Genomic DNA, 27,588 nt, shown 5'->3' with positions numbered 1-27,588 from the left:
GAAAATGGAAAATGTTGTCCTCCATCATCTTCTCACCTGTGCTACAATTCTCTCATTAGAGAGAATCGAATAACACTAAGGGGCACTTTGCACACTACGACATTGCAAGCCGATGCTGCGATGCCGAGCGCGATAGTACCCGCCCCCGTCGCAGCTGCGATATCATGGTGATAGCTGCCGTAGCGAACATTATCGCTACGGCAGCTTCACATCGCACTCACCTGCCCTGCGACGTCGCTCTGGCCGGCGAACCGCCTCCTTCCTAAGGGGGCGGGTCGTGTGGCGTCACAGCGACGTCACACGGCAGGCGGCCAATAGAAGCGGAGGGGCGGAGATGAGCGGGACGTAAACATCCCGCCCACCTCTTTCCTTCCGCATTGTAGACGGGTCGCAGGTAGGAGATGTTCCTCGCTCCTGCGACTTCATACACAGCGATGTGTGCTGTCGCAGGAACGAGGAACAACATCGTACTGTCGCTGCAGCCAAAATAATGAAAATGACCGACACTACACCGATCGCTTTTGCGCTCGGTAATCGTAGTTAAAACGATTTACACACTACGATGTCGAGAGCGTTGCCGGATGTGCGTCACTTTCGATTTGACCCCACTGACATCGCACCTGTGATGTCGTAGTGTGCAAAGGGCCCCTTAATGTGATCAAATGCTCGTGTGAACACGGCCTAATACCAAGAATAAAAGTAATAGAATCAAGGAAATCTGGGATGTCATTGGTTGGCAATTGCAAAGGGAGCTGCCAGCAGCAGATCTTGAAGATCTGTAAGTTCAGGTACATTCAACGTGCCAGAATATTACTCAGACAACCATGAATAACCTCATTAATAGCAGCCTAGGTGTGTAAGTGCCAGGAATTCTGAGGGTGATGCTTAGGCTGGGAACACACAATGTTATTGTGGCACCCCATGACCATATATATATATTAAAAAGTTCAAATCCCCTCCCTTACCCCCCATTAAACATAAAAAAAGAAAAAAAATTCTTCTATAATAACCGTAATAACAAAAAATGCCAGAAATGCTGTTTTTTGGGCCCCACTCCTTGCTAAAATAAAATGTAATAAAAGGATATCAAAATGTTGTCTATACCCCAAAATTGTATAAGTAAAACTGTCAGCTTGCCATGTAAAAACAGGCCCTCACCCAACTCAATCAACAGGAAATAAAAATTATATGGGTCTAAAAAAATAGTGACAGACCAAAATATATATATATATATATATATAAATCAACATTTTTTTCCTCGCGTAAATAAAAAAAAATCTATACAAGTTTGGTATTGCTGTAATAATACTAAACTGTAGAAGGATTCGGAGAAATTGTTATCACAATATGCTGTAAAAACAAACCCCAAACAACAGAATCACAATGTCATTTTTAGTAAATTACTTACTGGTTGGGGTTGGCTCCAAAATTTAAAAGCAATTCAGCTATTTTCCGAAGCCCAAGCAATGCAGCCACAAACAGTGGGGTTTGCCCCAGGGAATTGGAGCTATCAGGAGGGACGCCTGCAGAGAAACACATTGTATGAATATGGATATCACATCTACGGCGAAATACAGCAGCAGCAAATCTTGGAACAAATCATTCAGATGGGAACTTTTAGAGTAGATATTGACCTGCAGTGCGGATTTTTCAGTGCATGGTATAGAAATTCTTGATATGTTGCAGATTCTTACTACTTACTACTACCTACTGAGTTCAATGGGAAAGTCAAAATGTACAACAGACCCCACTATGTGCCCACGGGCGCTCGTACCTGCGGATGTATCCACATGTACTAGCGCATGTTTCCCGCAGCTGCCCGCCGGCGCTATTCTTAGCTGCTAGATTACAGCGGAATAGCTGCGGGAAACATGCAGCTTACCTGCAGACGTCCCGGCCTCTTATCTCCACAGCGGAGGGCCGGGACATCCGCAGGTAATTCCGCATGAATAATTGACATGCAATTATACCTGCGGATGCCTACATCCGCAGCATGTTCGGCGGCTGCACTTTCCACAGCGTGGACACAGCACTCCCCATGTCCCATAGGATAACATGGGGAGTGACTGTACATGCTAAAGCCTGCGAATTTATCTGGAAAATCCAGAAAAATCCGCATGTATTCCGCAGCAAAATCTGCACAAACAAGCTCCCGTGGGCACATAGCCTAATTGTTGCAGAAATTCCTGTGGATAGTTTACAAGTATGCAGAAAATGCCACAAGACTGAAAAATAAGACCGTTTTCACAAGTTTAAAGGGTTATTGCCATATCCAGAATCCTATCCCAATATATAATTGGTGTAAAAATGATAACATTAGCAAATACCTCCAATTAGAAATGTAGCATAGTTCTCCTGTGTCTCTTACCTCATGTGCAGGGCATTGGAGCTTGGGTATCCAAGGTTACGACCACTCATATAGTGAGAGTGAGGCTACTTTCACACTTGCGTCGTTTGGCATCCCTCACAATGCGTTGTGTGACGCATGTGATGGATGCGTTGTAAATAGTATGATAATAAAGGCAAAGGATTCCTATGAAATAACACGTTGTGTTAGTTTTCTTTAGCCGAGAGAGAGCCCCCGTCATCACCGCACACACCTCGGCACTACCACACCCATCATCACTGCATACACCTCGGCACTACCGCACCCATCATCACCACACACACCTCGGCACTACCGCACCCATCATCACCGTACACACCTCAGCACTACCGCACCCATCATCACTGCATACACCTCGGCACTACCGCCCCCATCATCACCACACACACCCCCGGCATTACTGCACCCATCATCACCGTACACACCTCGGCACTACCGCTCCATAATCACCACCACACACACCCCGGCACTACCGCACTCATCATCACCGCACACACCTCGGCACTACCTGAGTGACGTCCCCGCAGACACTTCAGTTGCTGCGTGGAGCTGACAGAGAGCGGCGGTGTTCCACGGCCGCTCCTGTCAGCTTCATGTAGCAGAGCTAAAAGCGTCGTGGGACCTCATGAGGATTACGCCGGACCTGGAGAATTAATAAAGTGGTGAAAGAGGGTGTTTTTTTGTCTTTTATTTCAAATAAAGTATTTTTTCGGGTGTATATGTTTATTTACTTTCACTCATAGGTTAATCATTGGGGTGTCTCATAGACGCCTGCCATGATTAACCTAGGACTTAGTGGCAGCTATGGGCTGCCATTAACTCCTTATTACCCCAATTGCCACCGCACCAGGGCAATTCGGGATGAGCAGGGTAGAGTAGCATGTAATGGATGCGGCAATTCCGGGTGGCTGCTGGCTGATATTGTTAGGCTAGAGGGCTCCCCATAACGTGGAGCTCCCCATGCTGAGAATACCAGCCTTCAGTCGTGTGGCTTTACCTTGGCTGGTATCAAAATTGGTGGAAAACGCACATCGTTTTTTTTAATTGTTTATTTATTTATTTTACTGCACCATATAGACCCGCCCACTGGCGGCTGTGATTGGTTGCAGTGAGACAGCTGTCACTCAGCGTAGGGGCGTGTCTGACTGCAACCAATCATAGGCGTCGGTGGGCGGGGAAAGCAGTGAATTCGAGATGGAATAATGAGCGTCCGGCATTTTCAAAAGAGGAAAAGCCGCCAGAGCAGTGTGACAGCTGTGCAGCGCCGCGCCCGTGATCGGTGAGTATGAGTGAGGGGGTGACAGGGAGAGCAAGACCATCACAGAGAGAGACCGACATTGACACAGAGAGATAGACTGACAGAGAGATAGAGACCAACAGAGAGAGAGAGAGACCGACAGAGAGAGACCAGGAGTGATTTTAAATGAATTAGAACGTTCTGCTGCAGATGCTGAGCACGCTCAGTAGACCTTGACGGAATCCTGCACTGGAATCCGTCGCCAAATGCATGGCGACGGAATCCAGCACAATAGACATTCATTATACCTCTTAACGGATCCTGACGGAATCCTGCGGAATGCGTTTTTTTACAGCAACAAAAAAAAGCTACATTCAGCGTTCCTTCCGCCCGACGGTCACTGATGGTCACCGACAAAACAACTGCTGCGCCGCGGGGCGGATGCAACGCAAGACCATCCGTTGCAATCCGCCGTTAATAAAAGCCTATGAGGAATAAACGGTTTCCTGCAACGGTTACCGTAATTCCTCGAGGCGGCAGATTGCAACGGATGCCGCACAATGCAAATGTGAAAGCAGCCTAAGTTGCTTATGGTCGTAACCATGGATACTCTGCACATGAAGAAAGAGACATAGTGAATCAGAACTATACTACATGTCTGATTGGAGGTATTTGCTATTATTACGCCTATTACATATTGAGATAAGAGCTTGGAAATAGAAATACCCCTTTAAACTCTAAACAGGCTATAGTCACTTGGACTTCCTCAGCATCCTTGTCTATATAACTGGAGAAAGAGCGGGGTGTTCAGTGTTTTTGTTGTCTCATATAAAGTGACCGGCAGCCCATTCGATTTGCATGTATGGCTGTCACCAGTAGGCTGGAAGTTGGCAAGGTGCACTATACATGACTGTGTGACTGGCGCCCCATAGAAGCCTTTGCAAAGCGCGTAATACTACAGCTCGTGCACCAATGCCCTCCATTTTTCACAAGTAGCACTCGCACCTATGATAATCTATTAGGCTGGACACGTCTGTGATTATTTGCAGCCTGAGTGATCTATGCAAAATCACAGAGACGTGCTCGATATTGATCTGAATGTCTGATAAAACCTAGTAAGAAAAGTCTATGGGTCTGCAGAAAAAAAATCGGACAGCATCCGTGTGCTGTGCATTATTCACTGACTGATAGGAGAAGGTGGGGACACTTTTTTTTTTCTCAAAAACTGATGAGTCTGAAGAAACTGATGAAAATCTGATAAAAATCACTAATGACACTCGATTCTCTTTGCTCATATGTCAAAAATACTGCTGTGTGAATGAGCCATAAGTCTGACATATGTCTGAGATTGCACCATCACATTGCGACATCGCATCTAATGAATTCCCATAGTCAAGATATGTAACCTGCGCACTGACACAAATTCGTATGTCTACAAACGAGTTGGATTTTTTTGTCGGTGTTCGCAAATCGCTCATTTGCTACAGACATCAATACAGGTTGCATGCAACCACTACTTTATAATTATAATTTTATAATTTTTTATTCATTTATATAGCGCTATTAATTCCACAGCGCTTTACATACATCAGGAACACTGTCCCCGTTGGGGCTCACAATCTAGAATCCCTATCTGTATGTCTTTAGATTGTGGGAAGAAACCGGAGTACCCGGAGGAAACCCACGCAAACACATGGAGAACATACAAACTCCTTGCAGATGGTGTCCTTGGTGGGATTTGAACCCAGGACCCCAGCGCTGCAAGACTGCAGTGCTAACCATTGAGCCACCGTGCCACCCTACTTTAGTGAAACTTATCTGCGATTTGCGGTTTTTTTTAATATATATACAGCAAAAATTTACAGGTCTTAAAGGGAATCTGATACCAGGTTTTTCCTATATAAGCTGAGGACAGCATGCTGCAAGAGTTAAAAAAAGAAGCAACTGTGCTTCTCTTATCAGTGTGTGTGCAACTGTTTACATAAACTAATGGCTTTATTACACTGTGATTATCTTTACAGGACTAGAAACTCACATGCAGAGTACTAAGCACTAAAAGTTTAACTACCGCGCATCCTATAAGTAACCACTAGATGGTGACCAATACTAAGGTACTGGTCAAAAACCAAATTACCTACAATTTCCCTAGAAAGTTAACTGTGATTGGTGCCAAAGTTTTGAGAATGACAGCAATAAATGATATACATAAGAGAAAACAGTCTAGAAGGAATGTACTCTATAACTAAATAAATTAATGAATTAATTAATTAATTAATTAATCAATGAAATTTGGTGTCCTTATAAAAAGGAGAAAGGTGGGAGTACATTCATTGACTGCAATACACTAAATGACGCAGACTAAACCGTAACAGTTTATGCATAAGTGCTGTTGTGGAGGTATTGAAAATATAAAACTATATGTGGGGTGCAGCATTGATGTACTGATAATGATACTGATTTGTGCTTATGTGTGCTGCATGGTGATCATCTCCCCATATTCAGCAAAGGGTGTCCCGCTCGGTGTTGCCTGAATGGAGAGTGTCTGCTGGGCGTCTGTCCTCATGTTGTTCTGCTGAAGAAAGCACCATTCTTCATCACCATGCAGCACATGTAAGCACAAATCAGTATCAGTATCATTATCAGTCCATTAATGTTGAAACCCCATATTCTACATTTTTATATTTTCTCTCTCTCCACGGCAGCACTTATGTATGCATAAACTTCTGTGTTTTATTCTGAGTAAAGGGGGCTTTACACGCTACGATATCGTTAATGTTTGGTCGCCGGGGTCAAGTTGTTAGTGAAGCACATCCGGCGTCATTAACGATATTGCAGCGTGTAATACTTACCAGCGACCTTAGGCGACCTCAAAAATGGTGAAAATCGTTCACCATGGAGAGGTCGTCCCAAAGACAAAAATCGGTAAGGGTTGTTTAGCGTTGTGGTTCATCGCTCATGCGGCAGCACACATCGCTATGTGTGACACCGCATGAGCGAGGAACGTCTCCTTACCTGCCGCCGGCCCCAATGAGGAAGAAAGGAGGTGGGCGGGATGTTACGTCCTGCTCATCTCCGCCCCTCTGCTTTGATTGGCCGGCCGCTTAGTGACGTTGCGGTGACGTCGCTGTGATGCCAAACGTCCCTCCCCCTTGAAGGAGGGATTGTTCGGCAGTCACAGCGACGACGCCGACCAGGTAAGTATGTGTGACGCTGCGTAGCGATAATGTTCGCTACGGCAGTGATCACAAACAATCGCATGCGCGACGGGGGCGGGTACTTACACGCTCGCTATCGCTAGAAATTGCTAGCAATATCGCTACCGTGTAAAGCCCCCTTAAGGGTCCATACTCAGGGTCGGACTGGTGCACCGGGGCATGGGGCAATCCCCCGGTAGGCCCCAGGCCCTCAGTGGGCCCCTGTGCCTTATATAGTGTGGGGCTGCTGTTTCTCAGTGCCGGCATTATGTGCACACAGGGCCACTATGCTCTGAGGGGCTCCCAGTCTTTGAATCACAAACTGAAGCGATAGCACAAGTTCTGTACTATCGCTGCAGTTTCCGCGGTTGCATGTGACTCACCAAAGGTCCTAGCACTGCACTGCAGAGGTCCAAGGCCTGTACATATCCGTAGACGTGCGTACATTTAAACAGTGCGGCCGGCGGCAGGAGTGAGGTGGAGGAGCTCCTCAGCCCGCACCGCACTGACATGCAGCTGCTATCATCACACTGCCGTCGGGGCAGCAGAGAAGAGGACGCGCAGGGCAGCAGAGAAGAGGACGCGCACGGCTACAGAGAAGAGGTAAGCGCTCAGCAAAGATGACATTTAGAACACTCTTGTATAAGCCGAGTTTTTCAGCCCTTTTTTATGCTGAAAACTCCCCCATCAGCTTATACTCGAGTGAAACTCCCAGACAAAAAAAAATTATATATATATTCTCCCCTGTCCTCCGTTTCTGCTGTGTCCCTACTTGCTTCTTGCGGACCACAAGGCACATAGACACCTCGGTGATCCCGTCCGATGCACGGAGCCGCCGCTGCAGTCTGCCATCAGGGCATTACTGCAGTTAAATGCTTTGTGGCGCCGTAAAGCATTCAACTGCAGTAAAGCCATGATGGCATCTTGCGGTGGCGTTTCTGTCCACCAGAAGAGATCATGGAGGGGTCTATGAGCCTGCGGACTGGTAAGGTAAGGACACCGCAGGAACGGAGGACAGGTGAGAATAATTTTTGTGTAAACAACGGCATAATAGGAGACTGGAATGAGGACATTACTAAAGGATGGGCCACATTGCTACAGGGCACATGGCTGGGGCCCGTTGCTATAGGTCTCATTACATTTTATTGGGGTTTATTTTTATTTTTGAAATTTACCTGTAGCTGCTGCTTTTCCCAACCTAGGCTTATACTCGAGCCAATAAGTTACCAGTTTTTTGTGGTTAAATTAGGGACCTCGGCTTATACTCGGGTCGGCTTATACTTGAGTATATACAGTAACTTGAGATGAGGGGGCCTTGGTGGGGGAGGAGCGGTATTACTTTACAAGGGACATTATGGGGCAGTGGGGGCTTTATGGGGAAATGAGGATCATTATGAAGCAATTAAGAAGGGAATTGTGAAAGGCAGCATAGTATAATGAGGAGCAGGGGGAATTTATGCAGAGAGATATTATAGAAAAGGCAAGTTTTGGGGGTACACTATGGAAAGGGGCACTTTGTGGCCCTATTTTGGAGAGGAGCAGTGTGTGGGGGGATATTTTGTGCAGGAAGCAATTAACAGCCCCTTCTGATTCCCCTTGTTCCCCCAGTATTATTAAATAAAAGGGGCCAGGATGAGGGACATATATTATTGGTTTATGGTGACAAGTGAAGCATAATAACTGTAGGAGCAAATTAGGGGACATTATTAGTGATGAAATATAGGTTAATTTTGAGAGACTGTCTTCCATGGGGGTAACAAAAGTCTGACGTGGTGTAGAAATTGGGGGAAAAGTGAGTAATGTGCTCTGGGAGTGATCAGCTACAGGTGACTGTGTGTTATTTTCTGCAGAGTGATTGCGGTCAGCAGCGGATGAAGAGGAAATGTGGAGATGAATAACTTCAACTAGAGACGTTACTGGTAAGTCAGTGTATTACATGTAAAAATACACACTATACACTATATACAGAGCTCCTGTGTGATCATTGTATTGCCTATATAGAGATCTGTTCATAAAGTGATTGGTGATCACTGTAAAACCTGTACAATGACAATATATACAGAACTCCTGTGTATAATGGCATTTATGGTAATATGAGTGTTATTAGTATTGTGGTTTTTATTCATGATCATTTATTGTAGTATTATTCCTCACTGTGTAGAAGTAATATGTGGTCTGGTCACAGTTTGGTGGTATTTGTCTCTTTTATGTAGTAATATTTGGTCATTATGTAGTCTGGTCATAGTGTCATGGCATTTCTCCCTTGTATGTGGTAATATTTGGTTACTATGTGGTCTAATTATGGTGTGGTGGTACTACTCTCTTGTATGTGGTTGTGTTTGATCACTATGTGTTGGTCACGGTGTGGCGGTATTTCTCTCTTGTATGTGGTTGTAGGTTGTATTCGGTCACTATGTGGTGGTAATATGTGGTCTGGTCACGGTGTGGCGGTATTTCTCTCCTGTATGTGGTATTATTGGTTTTAGTATAGTGGATTGTGTTGTGTATGGCAGTCCCATTTTGTCTATCAATATGGGGAAAATTCTTTATTTCCAATAGAGATTAAATATTTGAACGTTAAACCCTTCTTGTCCTGTGACTATTACAGTGCAGCAAATATGCACTTACAGAGTTTGTCCGGTGAAAACAAGTAATGACCTTTTCTAAGGCCACATGCACGTGTTAAGTATTTAGAGAGTTTTTTACCTTAGTATTTGAAGCCCAAACCAGGAACGGTAAAATCAGAGGAAAAGTAGAATAGAAACATGAGCACCACTTCTGCATTTTTCACCCACTCCTGATATTGGCTACAAATACTGATGTAAGATACTGACCAAATACTGAACATGGCCTAAGGATAAGTGATCACTCATTCATCAGTGGGCTCTTATTACTGGAACCTGCACTGATCTGCAAAATGTGCAACTTTTATTCCCCATTACACTGGAGCTCATGTCTGACTCGACCCCTGATCCATTCATTCCCTCAGTGGCTGCGACCGCTGCACTTGTTTTTATCTGACTGCCCCAAAGAGGACGAATTGAGCTGCGGTCACACATCCCACCTGCCGCTGTATTGTATAATGGGGATAAAAGTGCCCTGTCAGGGATAAACGTTCCATATTCTTCTGATCGGTGCGGTTTCCACTGGTCTGGTTCTACTGATCAATAAGTGATCACCAACCTGCATTCTTTGTACCTTTCACCCGGATCAAAGCAGTTTATCTCACAGTGTCCATGAACCTTGGGTACTGACGTGTTGTTGAACCTTTTGGTATTCGTCTGATAAATTGGATATTTTGCCGACTGTTACCATCTCCTAATCGTGTGGTGGTTCCAACATTGTTTTTGTTGTGGTCCTTTCGGACATGAATAGTGTTTTCTTTTGTTTGCTCAATGTTTTTATGGTTGCAACACTACGCAACTTTTTATAGAAAGTATAATTAAAAGTTATGTATTATCTCCTCTATTATTGCTGATACTTACAGGGTAAATATCGGGTAACTATGCAAAGCACTTTGCTTGGTTACCCGATATTTACCTTGGTTACGGGTGCAGGGAGCCAGAGAGAGCATGCGCAGTGAAAACCTAAGGATTCCGCTGCTCAAAAAAACGTTTACATGCTGTGTTCCTTCTGCCCGTTAACGGATTCCGCTGTTTTCCAAAAGGGCGGATTGTGACGGAAGGAAAACAACGCAAGTGTGAAAGTACCCTAACAATCGCACCGTACCCGGTGTATATAATGTATCAATCTACTAGGGTGGCCCTGGCCAATGATGCTTTTTCCAAGCAGCACCTCCTTTCTCCAAAAATATTTTTTACAAAGCTCAAAATTCATTTATGCTACCTGATCTAGAGAAAGATGTGAGATGAGCAGAAAAAAAAAACAAACACTTGACTATAGAATTGAAATATTTTAACATTTCATTTTTTACCCATATTTATATTATACAGTTAGGTCCAGAAATATTTGGACAGTGACACAATTTTCGCGAGTTGGGCTCTGCATGCCACCACATTGGATTTGAAATGAAACCTCTACAACAGAATTCAAGTGCAGATTGTAACGTTTAATTTGAAGGTTTGAACAAAAATATCTGATAGAAATTGTAGGAATTGTACACATTTCTTTACAAACACTCCACATTTTAGGAGGTCAAAAGTAATTGGACAAATAAACCAAACCCAAACAAAATATTTTTATTTTCAATATTTTGTTGCGAATCCTTTGGAGGCAATCACTGCCTTAAGTCTGGAACCCATGGACATCACCAAACGCTGGGTTTCCTCCTTCTTAATGCTTTGCCAGGCCTTTACAGCCGCAGCCTTCAGGTCTTGCTTGTTTGTGGGTCTTTCTGTCTTAAGTCTGGGTTTGAGCAAGTGAAATGCATGCTCAATTGGGTTAAGATCTGGTGATTGACTTGGCCATTGCAGAATGTTCCACTTTTTTGCACTAATGAACTCCTGGGTAGCTTTGGCTGTATGCTTGGGGTCATTGTCCATCTGTACTATGAAGCGCCGTCCGATCAACTTTGCGGCATTTGGCTGAATCTGGGCTGAAAGTATATCCCGGTACACTTCAGAATTCATCCGGCTACTCTTGTCTGCTGTTATGTCATCAATAAACACAAGTGACCCAGTGCCATTGAAAGCCATGCATGCCGATGCCATCACGTTGCCTCCACCATGTTTTACAGAGGATGTGGTGTGACTTGGATCATGTGCCGTTCCCTTTCTTCTCCAAACTTTTTTCTTCCCATCATTCTGGTACAGGTTGATCTTTGTCTCATCTGTCCATAGAATACTTTTCCAGAACTGAGCTGGCTTCATGAGGTGTTTTTCAGCAAATTTAACTCTGGCCTGTCTATTTTTGGAATTGATGAATGGTTTGCATCTAGATGTGAACCCTTTGTATTTACTTTCATGGAGTCTTCTCTTTACTGTTGACTTAGAGACAGATACACCTACTTCACTGAGAGTGTTCTGGACTTCAGTTGATGTTGTGAACGGGTTCTTCTTCACCAAAGAAAGTATGCGGCGATCATCCACCACTGTTGTCATCCGTGGACGCCCAGGCCTTTTTGCGTTCCCAAGCTCACCAGTCAATTCCTTTTTTCTCAGAATGAACCCGACTGTTGATTTTGCTACTCCAAGCATGTCTGCTATCTCTCTGATGGATTTTTTTCTTTTTTTTCAGCCTCAGGATGTTCTGCTTCACCTCAATTGAGAGTTCCTTAGACCGCATGTTGTCTGGTCACAGCAACAGCTTCCAAATGAAAAACCACACACCTGTAATCAACCCCAGACCTTTTAACTACTTCATTGATTACAGGTTAACGAGGGAGACGCCTTCAGAGTTAATTGCAGCCCTTAGAGTCCCTTGTCCAATTACTTTTGGTCCCTTGAAAAAGAGGAGGCTATGCATTACAGAGCTTTGATTCCTAAACCCTTTCTCCGATTTGGATGTGAAAACTCTCATATTGCAGCTGGGAGTGTGCACTTTCAGCCCATATTATATATATAATTGTATTTCTGAACATGTTTTTGTAAACAGCTAACATAACAAAACTTGTGTCACTGTCCAAATATTTCTGGCCCTGACTGTAGATATAATCAATTATGTATAAACATTTTTGTGAATATAAGATCTACTTTTAAGCACAACAAAATTATCCAACCACTCAGCTTGTGATCTCCCCTCCCCCCTCTGTAACAGAGAAGGAGAGCGCTCATCACCAGCAATCAGCCCCTGCAATGAAGCAGAACTGAGAGCTCACTTCACGCTCAGGAGAGATCACTGCAGCTCCTCCTCGTGGTTGGGGAGTTTGGACACTTCAGAGCACATTTCTCAAGTTACACACTATAGAAATGATCCCTGAAAGTATAGTCTTAACCTCTTCCTTCCTGTGATGACCCCCCGGGTGATAGGACCCTGCGTGTAACATTATGGAGACATTTACACCTGACACATGATGACCCTGTAGATCCTGACACATTGTGAATGATTATACACACAGGTCTGTGCTGTGACCAGAAGCTTCTATACTTGTATAACGGCTCTAGAATCCTCCATCTCCCAGAAGTCTGTTTCTAATCTGCATATGTCACTTCACCCAACCAATGGGATACATCCTGAGCCTGTAGCTCCTCCCACACAATCAGAAGATCTCTCTTGTGACATGAACAGATGAGATGATTCACAATCCGCAGCGCAATATATTTAAAAAAAAAAAAAAATCTAATAAACTTCTATTAAAAAAACAAAAAACTGAATCATCTTCCTTCTTCCCAGTTAAAATAAGTATCAGGACTGCTGCATCCATAAAGGATCGATGAAAATATAACACATAGCTTTTTTTTTAGCACAAAAAAGCTGCTTTTTTTGTGCTTCTTTTCATGATTCTTCTTATGTATTGAGATAGGGGGAAAAAAGCAGGAAAAAAAAAGCAGAAACAATTGACATGTCGCTTCTTTTTTCAGCAACAAAAACAGCAAGGAAAAAAGAAGCAACATGGACACAGCAAGTCACAATTCTCATAGGCTTTGCTGGGGTGCATTTTCCATGCTTTTTATCGGTTAAAATAAGCAAGGAAAAAAGCATGAAAAAAGTCCTTTTTCCCACTAACAAAGTTCATTTTAATCAAATGATCTTGGAGTAATAATAATTTCCACAATTGGATGTGTTAATGTTCCTGTGCTGAGATAATCATATAATGTGCCCCTGCTGTGTACTGTGTAATGGCTGTGTCTGACCGTACAGGGAGAGCATACTGGCAGGACAGCATAGGATCAGAGCTGATTCTTTCCGTGAGGTAAAACATGTTTTTAAACAGGCAGGGAAATGTTTTTGCAGGTGGAATTGTTACTAGAAAATTGAACTCTTGCTTTCTCACATGTGGTTCACATGGTTCAGACTAAATGCCCGAAACGCATTAATAAATGGCGGCCCCTACTTGCCTCTTCCCCTTCCACACAATAACACTGGAGACACAGCCCCCTCACAGTATGACTAGTCCCTCACTAAGGGTAAGGCCAGTGACAGCGGTCCCGATGTGGCTGAGAACAGCAGTGGCAGCTGCCATGTGGTAATGATATGATGTGTTATATAGTTATTTCATTTTATAGCAGAAACATTCACTATAAGGCTATGTGCGCACTTTGCGTCGAGGTAGTTGCAGTTAAAAAGCATCCTCTGGCAGAAAGGACAATGCTTTTGGCTTTAAAAATGCATGTAAAACGCAAAGAAAGTAGCCTATGCGCACCTTGTGGTTTTCATGAGTTTTTAGTGCTTTTCCGGTGCTTTCAGAAACGCTGCAGTTTTGTATTAAATTGAATGGATGGGAAACACAGCCAAAACGGCAAAAACAATTGACATGTTGCTTCTTTAAAAACGCTGAATTGTTGCCCAAATGTATGCAAATTAAACGCAGCGTTTTGAACAGCAAAGTGCGCACAAGAAAGCTCAATGTCCCATAGACTTTGCTTGAAAAGCATAACGCAAGCATTATGGCATGAAAACGCTGCAGTTGAAAAAGCAGGTAAAAAACCAAAGTGCGCACATAGCCTAAAACCGCACAACTGTGAGAGTAAAAGTGCCGCTCACCCTGGAGAACGTGATAATAAATGTTTCATTTGATGGCTCCGTTTGATTCTACCACTTCTTATTCTTATTTTCAGCCTTATGACACCAGGAAGACGAGGGAAGACATGAAGCATCTTCATCCCAGGCTGATCTCAGGTCCACTGATAAGACTAGGCCACTGGTTTGAAAGAGGCTTTAACCCCTTCACCCCAGGGCGATTTTCCGCTTTTTTCACATATAGTAGTAGCAATAAATCCAGCATACGCGACTATAGCGGTTTTCTTGTGAATTTTTGATGTCACATGTACTTGACATTTGAGCCGGACCTATTTGTTGTTTTTTTTCATTTTAGTTTTTTCTCCCCCAGCTTTGTTTTTATTTTTCAGACAATATATCCATATGAGGTCTTGTTTTTTGCGAGACGAGTTGCACTATTGAATGGCTTCATTCATTTTACCATATAGCGTACTGGAAAATGGGAAGAAAAATTCCAAGTGTATTGAAATATAAAAAAAAAAGTTTCATTCCAAAAGTGTTTTTGTTTGTTTTTTTTTAATTGACCATGTTCACTATATGGTAACATTGACCTGGCAGTGTGATTCCCCAGGTCCGGATGAGTATGGAGATACCAAACAGGTATAGCTTGTTTCTTATTTACGTAATGGAAAAATAATTGTAAACTTGTAAAAACAAATGTTGTTGTGTCCCCATTTTCGGTGACCGGTAACGCTCTCATGTTTCAGGATGTGGGGCTGTGTGCGGCTTATGTTTTGTGCCCGGAGCTGACGTTTTTACTGATACCATTTTGGGGTAGATGTGATGTTTTCATCGCCTCTTACTGCATTTTATTGCAATGTTGCGGCAACCAGAAAACATAAGACGTTTTCATTTCTTTCTCATTACGCCATTTGCGGATCAGATTAATACATTTTATATATATATTTTTTTTTTATTTTTTTTTTTAAACCAAATTTTTATTTCTTTTCTTGTAATGGTAAAATAGGGTACAGAATGAAGAAAATAAAAGTCAACAAATCAAAATAGCAAATAACATAGTCTCTACAATTTATCAACCAAATATTTGTCACGGTCATCAAATTTGCTCCTCCCCCTTCTTCGTCAGTGTATATTTCCATTGTTCACTCTCCGCTACCCCCCTTCAGCATTCCTTGATAACTTGTTACAAACATTACTTGTAAACACTATCCCTCCCATCCCCCCCTCCCTTCTCCATGCGACACAACCCAGAATTTGGCTAACTATACTTTCAGCTCGCACAGCGACCCTGACAGGTCTTCCTTCATGTACCATTCCGTAGACACAAATGTGGACATTATTTGTATTGTTTCTTCTCTAGAACATATAACGCTTATGAACTTTCTCCATTTACTGAAAAATGTTGCTGTCATCCTTTCTTTGCACCTCTCCACCATCACCTTCTCCAACATGAGCGTTTTATTCAATTGATTAACAAGTTCTTCTTTTGTTGGTATTTCCTTCACCAGCCACTTCTGAAGAATAGCCCTTTTACGTATCATTGCTATATCATGGAAAGATTCGGTAACTTGTCTCCCCCTTTCTCTCCCTCCTCTCGATGCTGATAGTGAAATAACCAGACCATTGGATCCAACTCTACATTTCTATTCCAGATTTTCCTCACTACCCCTTGCACTTGTTTCCAAAATCTTTCAATCCTCTCGCACTGCCATATCTCATGATATAGATCTGTTTTTTCCGTACCACAATTTGGACAACTCATCATCTTATCTGGATGTCTTGCATTCAGTATATTAAATCCAGAGATAGCTCTATGTATGATCCTGAATTGGGTATCTCTTAAGTTCTCATTCACAATCTTCTTTCTCATCACCATCCAACCATTCAAAATCTTCTCCTCCCCCTCTTGATCTCCCAACTGCCTTGCCCACCCTTCTAACATTCTTCCTGATATGTTAGGGACTAACACTTCCCTCATATTTCCATAAAGACTTGATATATTTGTGGCATGGATGTCCCTTAACCCTCGTCCGGCTGAATAGGTACAATTGTAACTATTCCATTTTAAAAAAAAAATTTCGAAAAGCCGTAGAGGGCTGGAATTTCGTGACATCTCTGTAGTTTTGGTCCAGAATATATTGGCCAAAATTCAATAAAATATCTCCACCCCCTTCCGAGATAAGGGGTCGAGAAATTTGGGCAAAATTATGCAGCCTGACGAAGGTTAATATGATCGCATCCATCTGATTTGCCTCATATTCGTTATTTCTGTTGTATAGTTTCTTCATTATCCCTTGTTTCACCTGTTCAGACTGGAGAGTCTGGAATGGGCACAAGTCATACTTTGCTCTCAACTCCTCACACGTCATCCACCTCCGTTCTGTATCATGCATCAGGTTTTTTAGAGTTCCAATCCCTTTTTCCCTCCATTCTTTAAAGAGATCGTTTTCCCTTCACATTTTATATTTTGATAGAACGGACATTTCTGAACATGGTGATATGAAATGTGTATTTTTTTTTTTTTTTAAATTGTTTTATTTTTAATGGGGCAAAAGCGGGATGATTTTAACTTTTGTATTATTCTTTATTTTTATACTTACTTATTTTTTTAACTTTTAACTGTATTTACCAGTCTCATTAGGGGACTTGAAGCTGCAATCATCTAATCACTTGTGTTATACATAGTAGTACATCAGCACTGCTCTGTATGGCTAAAATTATGATCTCCTATGAATGCCGGCTCACAGTCAGCTTACATTGTAGGATCATAATGACAGACACCAACTGATAGGATGCGGGTAAGAGTAAGGGTGGCTTTACATGCTGTGATATCAGGCCCGATATTGCTAGCATGCGACCCACCCCCATTGTTTGTGCGAAACAGGCATATCGCTGCCCATCGCGCACAAAATCTGGCACCCCCATCACACATACTTACCTACATAGCGACGTCGCTGTGACCGGCGTACCGCCTCCTTTCTAAGTGGGCGGTCCGTTTGGCGTCACAGCGACGTCACTAAGCGGCCGCCCAATGAAAGCGGAGGGGCGGAGATGAGCGGGACGTAAAATCCCGCCCACCTCCTTCCTTCCGCATTGTGGCCGGAGGCAGGTAAGGAGATGATCCTCGTTCCTGCGGCATCACATCTAGCGATGTGCACTGCCGCAGGAACGAGGAACAACTTCGCCCCTGCGACAGCAGAGATAACTGGCAGCAGACCCCCATGTCAACGAGGAGCGATTTTGGACGTTTTTGCAACGATCCAAAATCGCTCCTAGGAGTCACACGCTACGACATCGCTACAGCGGCCGGATGTGCGTCACCAAATCCGTGACCCCCAACGAGATGGCTGTAGCGAAATCGTAGCGTGTAAAGCCTGCTTAAGGAATGACGCGCCACCTGCCAGTGCATGTTAAATCCCGCTGTCAGAGACTGACAGTGGGATTTAACAGGTTAACAGCCACAGTGGGATCTCCGATTCACCAGCGGCTGTTAGAGGCACACGATGGCTGATTAATCCCTTAGTGACACCAACATTTTTTTTACTGAGCTGAGATATAAGTAAATAGTATCCCCCAAGGGTGAAAATGCAGCAGCTGTACACTATGGCTGAAAACCTGATGCATCAGACACAATTGGTGTTGACACTGACCACAGCTGTTTAACCCTTTTAGATGCTGCTGACAATAGTAACTACAGCATCTAGATGGTTAACAGATTGTGGGGGTTCCCTCTTTAACCTCATCTGCACCCTGAGATCACGATTGTGTGGTCCTGATGTGAAATTATGGCTTTAGAGCCTGCCAGCTATAGGGGCCTGTTCAGAAGTTTGTAATATTTAGATGGTAAAACTAACATTTTTCTTTCCCGTCACTTTGCAATAATTCCAGAAAAGCACGGGAAGGGTTAATAAGCTACCTGACAGTAGTTTTGATTCTGACGAAGACCACTGTTTTTAAAATGTTGTCAGTTTGAGGGGGTTTTCAATATATAGGTCCCCCAAGGTCACATCAAAACTGAATAGATCTTTAAAAAATACGTTTTGTACATTTCCTTAAATAAAATAAGAAATTGTTGCTACATTCTCAAACCTTCTAACATGCTAAGAACATAAAAGACCATTTTACAGATGGGGCTAATGTAAAGCAGAAAGGCATGTTTCGTCATTTCAGAAGACTGAATTCCTTCATTTTGTCAGTTCTAACAAATTCACTGAAAAACTGATCTCAGACTACTTGAATCACTACAAATCATGTTAACTTAACCAAACAATAGGACAGCATTTAACTGAATCTTCCATTAAATTTATACTGAAAATGAAGCAACCCCTCAGCTTGTGATCTCCCCTCCATGTAACAGAGAAGGAGAGCGCTCATCACCAGCAATCAGCCCCTGCAATGAAGCAGAACTGAGAGCTCACTTCACGCTCAGGAGAGATCACTGCAGCTCCTCCTCGTGGTTGGGGAGTTTGGACACTTCAGAGCACATTTCTCAAGGTACACACTATAGAAATGATCCCTGAAAGTATAGTCTTAACGTCTACCTTGCCGTGATGACCCCCGGGTGATAGGACCCTGCGTGCTACATTATGGAGACCTTCACACCTGACACAGATGAGAACCCTATAGAAGCTTCTATACTGCTATAATGACTGTAGAATCCTCCAGCTCCAGGTCTGCATATGTCACTTCACCCAGCCAATAGGAAACCCTTGAACCTGTAGCTCCCCCCACCTATCAATGCTCACTTGTCATGTGTGTGAATGAACACAAAGGTTTCTTGATTACTCTGAATATATACAATATTTGTGGTGAATCCTACTTTTGTTATTTTGCAGGGTCAGGAGCTGTGCTCCCACTTTGTACATACACCTCTGTACCCCACAGCCAGGTTTGGCATTGATCACCCCAGATGGTAGAGTTAGGGCGGAATCCCACTGGCATATGACTCGCATGATTACAATGAGAGAAAAGCTCGCATTGCACTCCGCTCCATTTGAGACAATAGTGCAGCACACATCTGTAAGTTTTTCCTAAACCCTAGTCAGACTGAAGAAAACATGGCAGCATGCTGCGATCATCTGCGAGGCTCAGATCCCTCGCACCCATACAAGTCTATGGGTGCGAGTGAACCATTAGACTGCACTCGGATGACATCTGAGTGCAGTGCGATATACAATACAAGCTGACAATGGAGGAGGTGGGGAAATTAACCCCTACCTCTCCTCTGCAGCTGTCATGCGATCTCAGGATGGGGTCACAGTCACATGACACTCGGACCACACTCGCAGCAGCGCCTGAGCCGAGGGTCATTGGCATATCACATCTGATGCCATACGCTAATCTGACTTTACCGTTAATGCTGACCTCAGAAATAATCTGGTGTTACAGAAGGAGTGGACTTTCTTGGAAGAGCTTGTGGTATACAAATCAATTGGCATGGCAGCTAGCCACCCCATAGTGACACTCACATCTACTGGAACATACTGAGCATAGCCTAAAGAGGGGGAACTAAAAGCCCACCTGAAAAACATTGAGGCCACAGTGTGCTTTTTGGTGCCGTCGCAGTAGAATAGTAACATTATTAAATTGGTAATAAAAAACAATTAAAACCTATAAAATACAACAAAAACACATCCATATTTGCTATAATCATATCAACCCAGAGAGGTAGGTTATCAAGTCATTTATACCACATGGTAAACACCATGAACCTGGATCTCCAAATAATGTTTTTATTTAAATTCCATCCCAAAATAATATTCAATACATTATTTGTACCCAAAATATTTGGCCTGTGCCCACGATCAGTGTTAGCAGCATTTTGGATGTGGCATGTTTTTGCTGAGTGCAAAATGCTGCGTTGTACAGTACAAGCACAGTGGACAGGATTTCTAGACATCTCCTGCCCACTGCGCTTCCATTTAACCCTGCCTAAACTGACCTGCGGTGCGGTTTCCGATCCGCAGCATATGAATTTTTCCTGTGGAACGCCTGAGTCTCCTGCGCAGGAGAACACAGTGAAGATATGCTATGTCCAGAACGCCACCTAAGGGTACGCTCACACGAACGTGATAATCGGACGAGTGCAAAGAGAGAAAATCTCGCATTGCACTCTGACCAATGTTAGTCAATGAGGGAGAGCAGTTGGTCAGCTTTCTCGCATCCAGATTCTGTGTGTGAGAAAAGCGGCAGCATGCTGCGATTTTCTGCTAGAGCCATATCCCTCGAACCCATTCAAGTGAATGGGTGCGAGAGATACATTGGACTGCACTCTGATGTTATCCCAGTGCAGTGCGATATACACACAGGCTGACAATGGAGGAGATGGGGGACTAACACCTCCCTCTCCTCCGCAGCGCCCGTCCTCAGCTTCACAGCTGTGACCTGATTGCAGGATCGGGTCACAGTCGCATGACACTCGGTTCACGCTCGCAGCAGAGCCTGAGGGGGGGTCATTAGCATATCGCATCTGATGCCATATGCTCATCTGAGTCCAGCCTAAGGGTACAGATTTCACTTGCGGACAAATAATCACTCCGATACTTGTCCCGAAAAGTGGGATGAGTGTCATGCGTATGTCTTCCGCATGTCATGCGAGTACGCTTTTTTTCTCTCCTAACATCCTTATGACATGTGAGTGCCATGCGAGTGTGTAGGAGTTTCTCAACTAGCATCAATGTGATATGCATATGCCAGCCTGATGACATGCGTATGCGATGCCGTGCCATATTTTTCTCGCACTCATAGACTTGCATTAGCAAGTCTGGTGCAATCTACACAGCCATACGCAGCATGCTGTGATTTCATTCTCAGCACGATTACAGCTGAGTAAAATATAGCAGATGGACACTGCCTGATTGATTAACACTGGTGTGAGTGCAATCAGATGTTTTATCGGATTGCACTCGTCCATGAAAATCGCAAGTGGAACCGAACCCTAAGGGTACGCTCACACGAGCGTATGAATTGGACGAGTGCAATGCGAGAAAATCTGGCATTGCACTCGGCCCCATGTTAGACAATGCTGCAGCTCAGATCAGCGATTTTTTTCTCAGCCCTAAAAGAACTGAGGGAAAAATGGCAGCATGCTGCGATTGTCTGCAAGAGCCATATCCCTCGCACCCATTCAAGTAAATGGGTGCGAGAGAAACATCGGACTGCACTCGGATGTTATACCAGTGCAGTGCGATATACGCATAGGCTGACAATGGAGGAGATGGGGGGGGGATTAACCTGTCACTCTCCTCCACAGCGCCCGCCCCCAGCTTCACAGCTGTGACCCGATCGCAAGATCCGGTCACAGTCGCATGACACTCGAGTCGGGGGTCATTAGCTTATGGCATCCGTTGCTCTCGCATCGGATGCCATAAGCTAATGTGTCTGCAGCCTAAGGGGTACTTTGCATGTTGCGACATCGCTACTGCAATATCGTCGGGGTCAAATCGAAAGTGACGCACATCCGGCGCCGGTAACGACGTCGCAATGTGTAAAGCCTAGATGCGCCGATAAACGATCGCAAAAGCGTCGTAAATCGGTGATCTGTGTAGCGTCGGACAGTTTCATAATATCGCACCAATAGGAGATACGATGTTGTTCCTCGTTCCTGCGGCAGCACACATCGCTGTGTGTGAAGCCGTAGGAGCAAGGAACATCTCCATACCTGCCTCCACCGCCAATGCGGAAGGAAGGAGGTGGGCGGGATGTTTACATCCTGCTCATCTCCGCCCCTCCACTTCTATTGGCCGCCTGCCGTGTGACGTCGCTGTGACGCCGCACGACCCGCCCCCTTAGTAAGGAGGCGGGTCGCCGGCCAGAGCGACGTCGCAGGGCAGGTAAGTGCGTGTGAAGCTGGCGTAGCGATAATGTTCGCTACGGCAGCTATCACAAGATATTGCATGTGCGACGGGGGCGGGAACTATCGCTCTTGGCATCGCTAGCATCGGCTAGCGATGTTGCAGCGTGCAAATACCCCTAAGGTCTCTTTCCCACATCAGTTTTTACCAATCCGTCGTTTGTTATAATGGAGGCCTATAGGCGACGGATCCTTCCAGGTCAGATAAATCTCTTTCTCTCTCCCTCTCTCTGTTGTGCTCGTGTCTCAGTAATTCATTTGTAATCCTGCCTTAAGAAGACACCTCTGTAGATGCTTTTTCTGGTTAGTCAATAAAGGTATCCCTCCCAGAGTATTTTTGTCGTTTGTTTTGATACAAAAACTGGCTAATACAGTACCACAATATAATTTTTTATCATACACCAGTCCTAAAAGTGAATTTCCAACCCTTAACAAGCCTCGCCCTATAAGGGTGGGTTTACATGTCCTGTAGTCATCCATTATCATGGATCCCTTAGAGATCCGTTCACAAAAAAGTTGTGCAAACACAGCTTTTATGTCCGTTGTTAAGTAACGGATGTTTCTAGCATGTGGAGTCTATGGACAACGGATCCGTTAATGGATTGCTATTTATCGTCAATTTCTAACAGATCCGTTACATATGCAAGTACAACGGATAGATAAATAGCAATCCATTAACAGATCCGTTGTTCATAGACTCCCATGTTAAAAAAGAAAACAGATCCATTTTAATGGATGACTACAGGAATATGTGAACTTAGCCTACTTTAGGATAAAACAACAAGCAGGATGCTCCATTTAAAGCCAGCTGCTTTAGAATTATGTATATATTTTGTTTGTTTTTGCCCTCCATCAATATAAAAGGAAAGTGGCATTACTGAGTGGGAGGCTTCAGACAAGAATTCCAAGGGGTAACGTTTCACCTTGTTGAGAGCAGGTAGACATAGGGAGACTAATAGGCCCTGCAATGCTTCTCTGGAAAGTTGTATATACGCATAGCCTCTTCAAAGGGAAAGAGGACTTGAACTCTAGTGCAACCTATTTTATGTAGCAATCTTAAAAGTCAATATCGACCCTATAATGAGCTTTGTAACATCACTTAGTGGCAAATCCTAGGTAGTATATGTCCTTTAATGTGAGGTCGCATGGCAAACCCACATCATTCCCCGCACATGTCTGCTGATGTGCACCTGTGTAGCAAACAAGCGCGGGTGGATCTCCTGTTAACTACTTAGATTGCACTGTCAAACTCTGACAGCGCTATCTAACACACTCTGAAAATGAAAAATCGCCTGGGGGTGAAGAGGTTAAAGCGTCAATATTGCTGTCCCCAATACGTAGCATTAGAACTCCTGACATCTCTCTCATCATCTATGTGAACCACGCATGTCTGAATGAGGCCGTATAGTTACACAAAGGCCCCTTCCACACATCAGTTTTTTCTCATCAGTCACAATCCGTTTTGTGACTGATGCGACGGATCCAGTAAAAAAAGTACCAGTTTTTTCAAACCAAAGGTTATTTACTCATGAAATCAGTTATCACCCCATAGTGGAGGAGAGAGAGAGAGGGGGGGGGTGGAAAGGGGGGGAGAGAGAGAGGGGGAGTGAGGGGGAGAGAGAGAGAGAGGGAGAGAGGGGAGGCGGAGAGAGAGGTAGAGAGGGGGAGAGAGAGAGTGGGGGTGGGAAGGGGGGAGAGAGAGAGGGGGAGTGAGGGGGAGAGAGAGAGGGGGTGTGGAGAGAGAGGTAGAGAGGGGGTGAGAGAGGGGGGAGAGAGGGGGAGGGGGAGAAAGGAGGAGACAGAGAGGGGGTTGAAGGGGGGAGAGAGAGCGACAGGGAGAGAGGGGGAGAGAGAGGGGGAGAGAAAGAGAGACAGGGAGAGAAGGGGAGAGAGAGAGGGAGAGAGGGGGAGAGAGAGAGGGAGAGAGAGTGAGGGGGGAGAGAGAGAGTGGGGAGAGAGAAAGAGAGAGGGGGAGAGAGGGGGAGATAGAGAGAGAGGGGTTAGAGGGGTGGGTGGGGAGAGGGGGAAAGAGGGAGGGGAGAGAGAGGGTGGGGTGAGAGGAGGAGCGAGAGGGAGAGAGAGAGAGAAAGAGGGAGAGAGAGGGAGAGAGAGAGAGACAGAGGGAGAGAGAGAGAAAGAGAGGAGAGAGGGTGAGGGAGAGAGACTTTTTCTGACCAGAATGGTTATTACACAAAAGACGGATCCTGCGCCCATAGGCTTCGCCATCCTTTTTTTCGACGCACACAGAAAACGTTTATGTGGATGTCGACTCCGTCCGCCGGACAAACATTTTTCGACAGATCCGTTGCACGCCGGATGAAACGTGAGGCCATCTGTCGCAATCCGTCACTAATACAAGTCAATGAAAAAAAAACGTATCCAGCCCTGGATCCGTTTTTTTCACAAAACGACAGATTGCGACTGATGTGTAAGGGGCCTAACTGAATTTCCCAAAAACAACATTCTTCTATCAGCACACTATTACACCAGTATCGTCCTTACCTTTCTTCAGCATTTTCTTCACTTTAGCATAGTTGGCGCGTTGTACGTACTCTTGTAGATGTTTTTCAGGGGAGCAGTGTTTAACAGAACCAATCTGTACCGGATATGGGGGTAATATAACCTTTGCGTTGGCCATGGTTCTACAAGAGAAGAAACAACACTGACTTGTAATACCCGGTGATATGTACGGTCAGACATCTGGGCACGTGAGGAAACCCTCACAAGTTAAACGCCCTGTACTTATCGCACTTTTATCATTCTGAACATAATTTTTTTCAAATATTTTTAAAGGGGACCAATCATCAAGATTTCCATATATAAAGTAAATACAGTGCTATACTGGCACTAGGATGCTGAATGTAAGCATAGCTTCTGTTCTGAGATTGGAGGTTTTATTACAGTAATATTTGTAACTAAAGTTCCAGCAATGCACTTCTATTTGGTTGACAGGTGCAACAGAGGCGTGAATATGTGGGTCAGGTCTTGCTATCTATTCCCGCTCTTGTTTGCTTGCCTGGCCTTCCTCCCCATGTTGGCGTCATAGACTTTAATTCCAGCACCTGCTCAGTAGCATTTATCTCGATTGCAGCAAACTCTTCACTAAGATGGCGTCGGACTTGGCGCCTGCGCATAACGCTATCTCTGGAGCCATCTTTGTCAAGACTGATGGATGTGTGATGTGAGGGCAGCACATGTGCCCCCGCATCCTCAGCTCTCGTTATGACCATGTTCACAACGGAACGGGAGACCGCCCCCAAATCAACTCACCGGTCTCCTCCGAAGCATGCGGGTTATCTTATGGGCGCGGTCCACGGACATGTGGGGGAGCTTATCTTGGGGGCGGGTAGTTTCCAATTCTGTTGTGACCGTGCACGCTCCCATGGTCACAACGAGAACTGAGGATGCAAGGGCACATGCGCTGCCCTCATATCCAGGGTCGGATCCAGGTTTTTGCGGGCCCCATGCAAAAGAGTCTCAGTGGGCCCGAGCTACACATAGACACCCACATACACAGATAGATACACATACAGGCATACATACACATACATATTTAAAGACAAATTCACAAAAATACATATAGACAGACATAAACCGATAGAGTCATATACACTGACATACATAGATACACATCTTGGAAAATCTCCAATTCTGCAGACAGTCCTCACCAATCAAACATTAACCGGTAGTCGTCATTTTGACAGCACGAAAAAAGCTGCATTCACCGTTTTTTGCAGGGCTGTGGAGTCGGTAAGCCACAGTTGCGACTCCGACTGCTGGATTTTATCAGGTTCCGACTCCGACTCCGGCTCCGACTCCTTCATAAATGGCCAATTCATAACAACAAATTTACTGTTGTAAAATATTAACATCGTGCTTATTCAGTTTCTCACCATCATATAAGTAATCAGACCACTTAGAGCAAAAACTACATTTATTAGAATACAATTAGAATATAGCAAATAACTTTTATAAACTTTTCTAAACTGTAAATAAATATGCAATAAACACTTTTATGCAGTTAATAAGAAGAAATCTATAAATTTGTCCTCAGAAAAAGTATTGCCTCTGTCAGATCCTCCTTCATGGATGCCCTCAAATCTGATCTAATTATTTTGAAAGCACAGAACAACCTCTCTACACTAACTTGTGTTGGTGGCAAAGCCGTGACCACTCGGGCAACATCTCTGACAATGTCAGGATACAGAGGAATCGCTTGTTGCACTGTTATTTTTGATGAACGGTCAAATTTCTCAATTTCTTTTAGTGCACATGAAAAATTCTGCTGAAATGTACTGGCTGTGTTCCTTGATGGGGATGACTCTTCTTCTATGCGGGAACGCTTTGCACGGTCCTTATGATACAAATATTTTTCGAAATGAAATTCTTCATCAGTTGATGATGAGGGTGAAGATGTGGCAGGACGACCAAAGTCTTCTTGTTCCTCCTGACTGTTCTGCAACCCTTTCATCCGTACTGCTACTTCAAACAGAGCTTCTTTTCCTTTACTTAGCTGTTGATCATCTAGAAGAATCCGATGCATTGGGTCTACATAAACAGCTGCCAAAAGAATGTTATTTTGTAATAGTAGCTCCTCTCTCCGTTTCATTGATGTAGCAATGCCACTTGCAATTAACCCTCCTCTTTGGGACAGGCGAAAAATCAGGTTCTTCCACTCCTTTAAGAAAATATCTGGAGCTAAGTCCTCTGCTTGTAATTTTTTAGTCACTGTAAATGGGTGCTCTAGCAATTTTTCCAGCTCAGTCACCTGATTCCACTGACTTTCATTTAGCGTCAGTTGAGGGTTAGCCATGTCTACAAGAAAGGTTTTCAGTTCAACCAATCATTAAGTAAGTACTGCCCCATCGTGTGATCAATCAATAATTGATCACAATTGCCCCTTGATCAATAATTGCCCCTTTTCCAGCACGTCTCTTCAAAATTGAGTCAACTTTAGGGGTTCTGGCAACAGTAGCCAATTTTCTCACCTTGCCAATCAGTGCAGCAGCATGTCCTTCTTGCAGACGGTCTGTTATAGCCAGCTGTAGCGTATGCACAACACAGCGCGTGTGATGAATGAAAGAACATATTGACACAGTTTCAACAAGATCATCTAAACTATCATGTTGCTGTTCATCTCAAGCAACTTCAGTTTGCTCCTCAGTTACAATACTGTGTTCCTCTATTTCAAACATTTGTGTGTGTGTGGACCCAGAATGTTCTTCTAGCTGCTGGTCACCATCATTACTCTCATTCATTAGCTTAATAGTACTTATCATATTTGAAGCATTGTCAGTTACGACAGAAAGAACTTGCTCTTTTTTAAGTTCATAGTCTTGCA

At 44.1% G+C, this 27,588-nt stretch overlaps 1 protein-coding gene and 2 non-coding genes across 3 annotated transcripts in view; all 3 read right to left on the bottom strand.

Moving 5' to 3' along the window:
• The window catches only part of TEX14 (testis expressed 14, intercellular bridge forming factor), a 304,889-nt gene that overhangs the window by 33,824 nt on the left and 243,477 nt on the right, over positions 1-27,588 (bottom strand). The window contains exons 2-3 of the mRNA XM_075336303.1: positions 24,750-24,889; positions 1,409-1,523 (exon numbers count right to left, since the gene is read on the bottom strand). Coding sequence (XP_075192418.1) covers positions 1,409-1,523; positions 24,750-24,885 — 251 coding nt within the window. The 5' untranslated portion in view covers positions 24,886-24,889. The remainder of the gene's footprint in view (positions 1-1,408; positions 1,524-24,749; positions 24,890-27,588) is intronic.
• On the bottom strand, positions 12,493-12,707 carry LOC142292781 (small nucleolar RNA U3). The gene has a single exon (XR_012750814.1). It is a non-coding gene; the product is annotated as a small nucleolar RNA U3 (small nucleolar RNA).
• Positions 18,718-18,927, bottom strand: LOC142292786 (small nucleolar RNA U3). The gene has a single exon (XR_012750819.1). It is a non-coding gene; the product is annotated as a small nucleolar RNA U3 (small nucleolar RNA).

The sequence above is a fragment of the Anomaloglossus baeobatrachus genome, chromosome 2, assembly GCF_048569485.1.
Source record: "Anomaloglossus baeobatrachus isolate aAnoBae1 chromosome 2, aAnoBae1.hap1, whole genome shotgun sequence".
Lineage (NCBI taxonomy): Eukaryota > Metazoa > Chordata > Amphibia > Anura > Aromobatidae > Anomaloglossus > Anomaloglossus baeobatrachus.
This window is presented reverse-complemented; position numbering and strand designations above follow the sequence as displayed.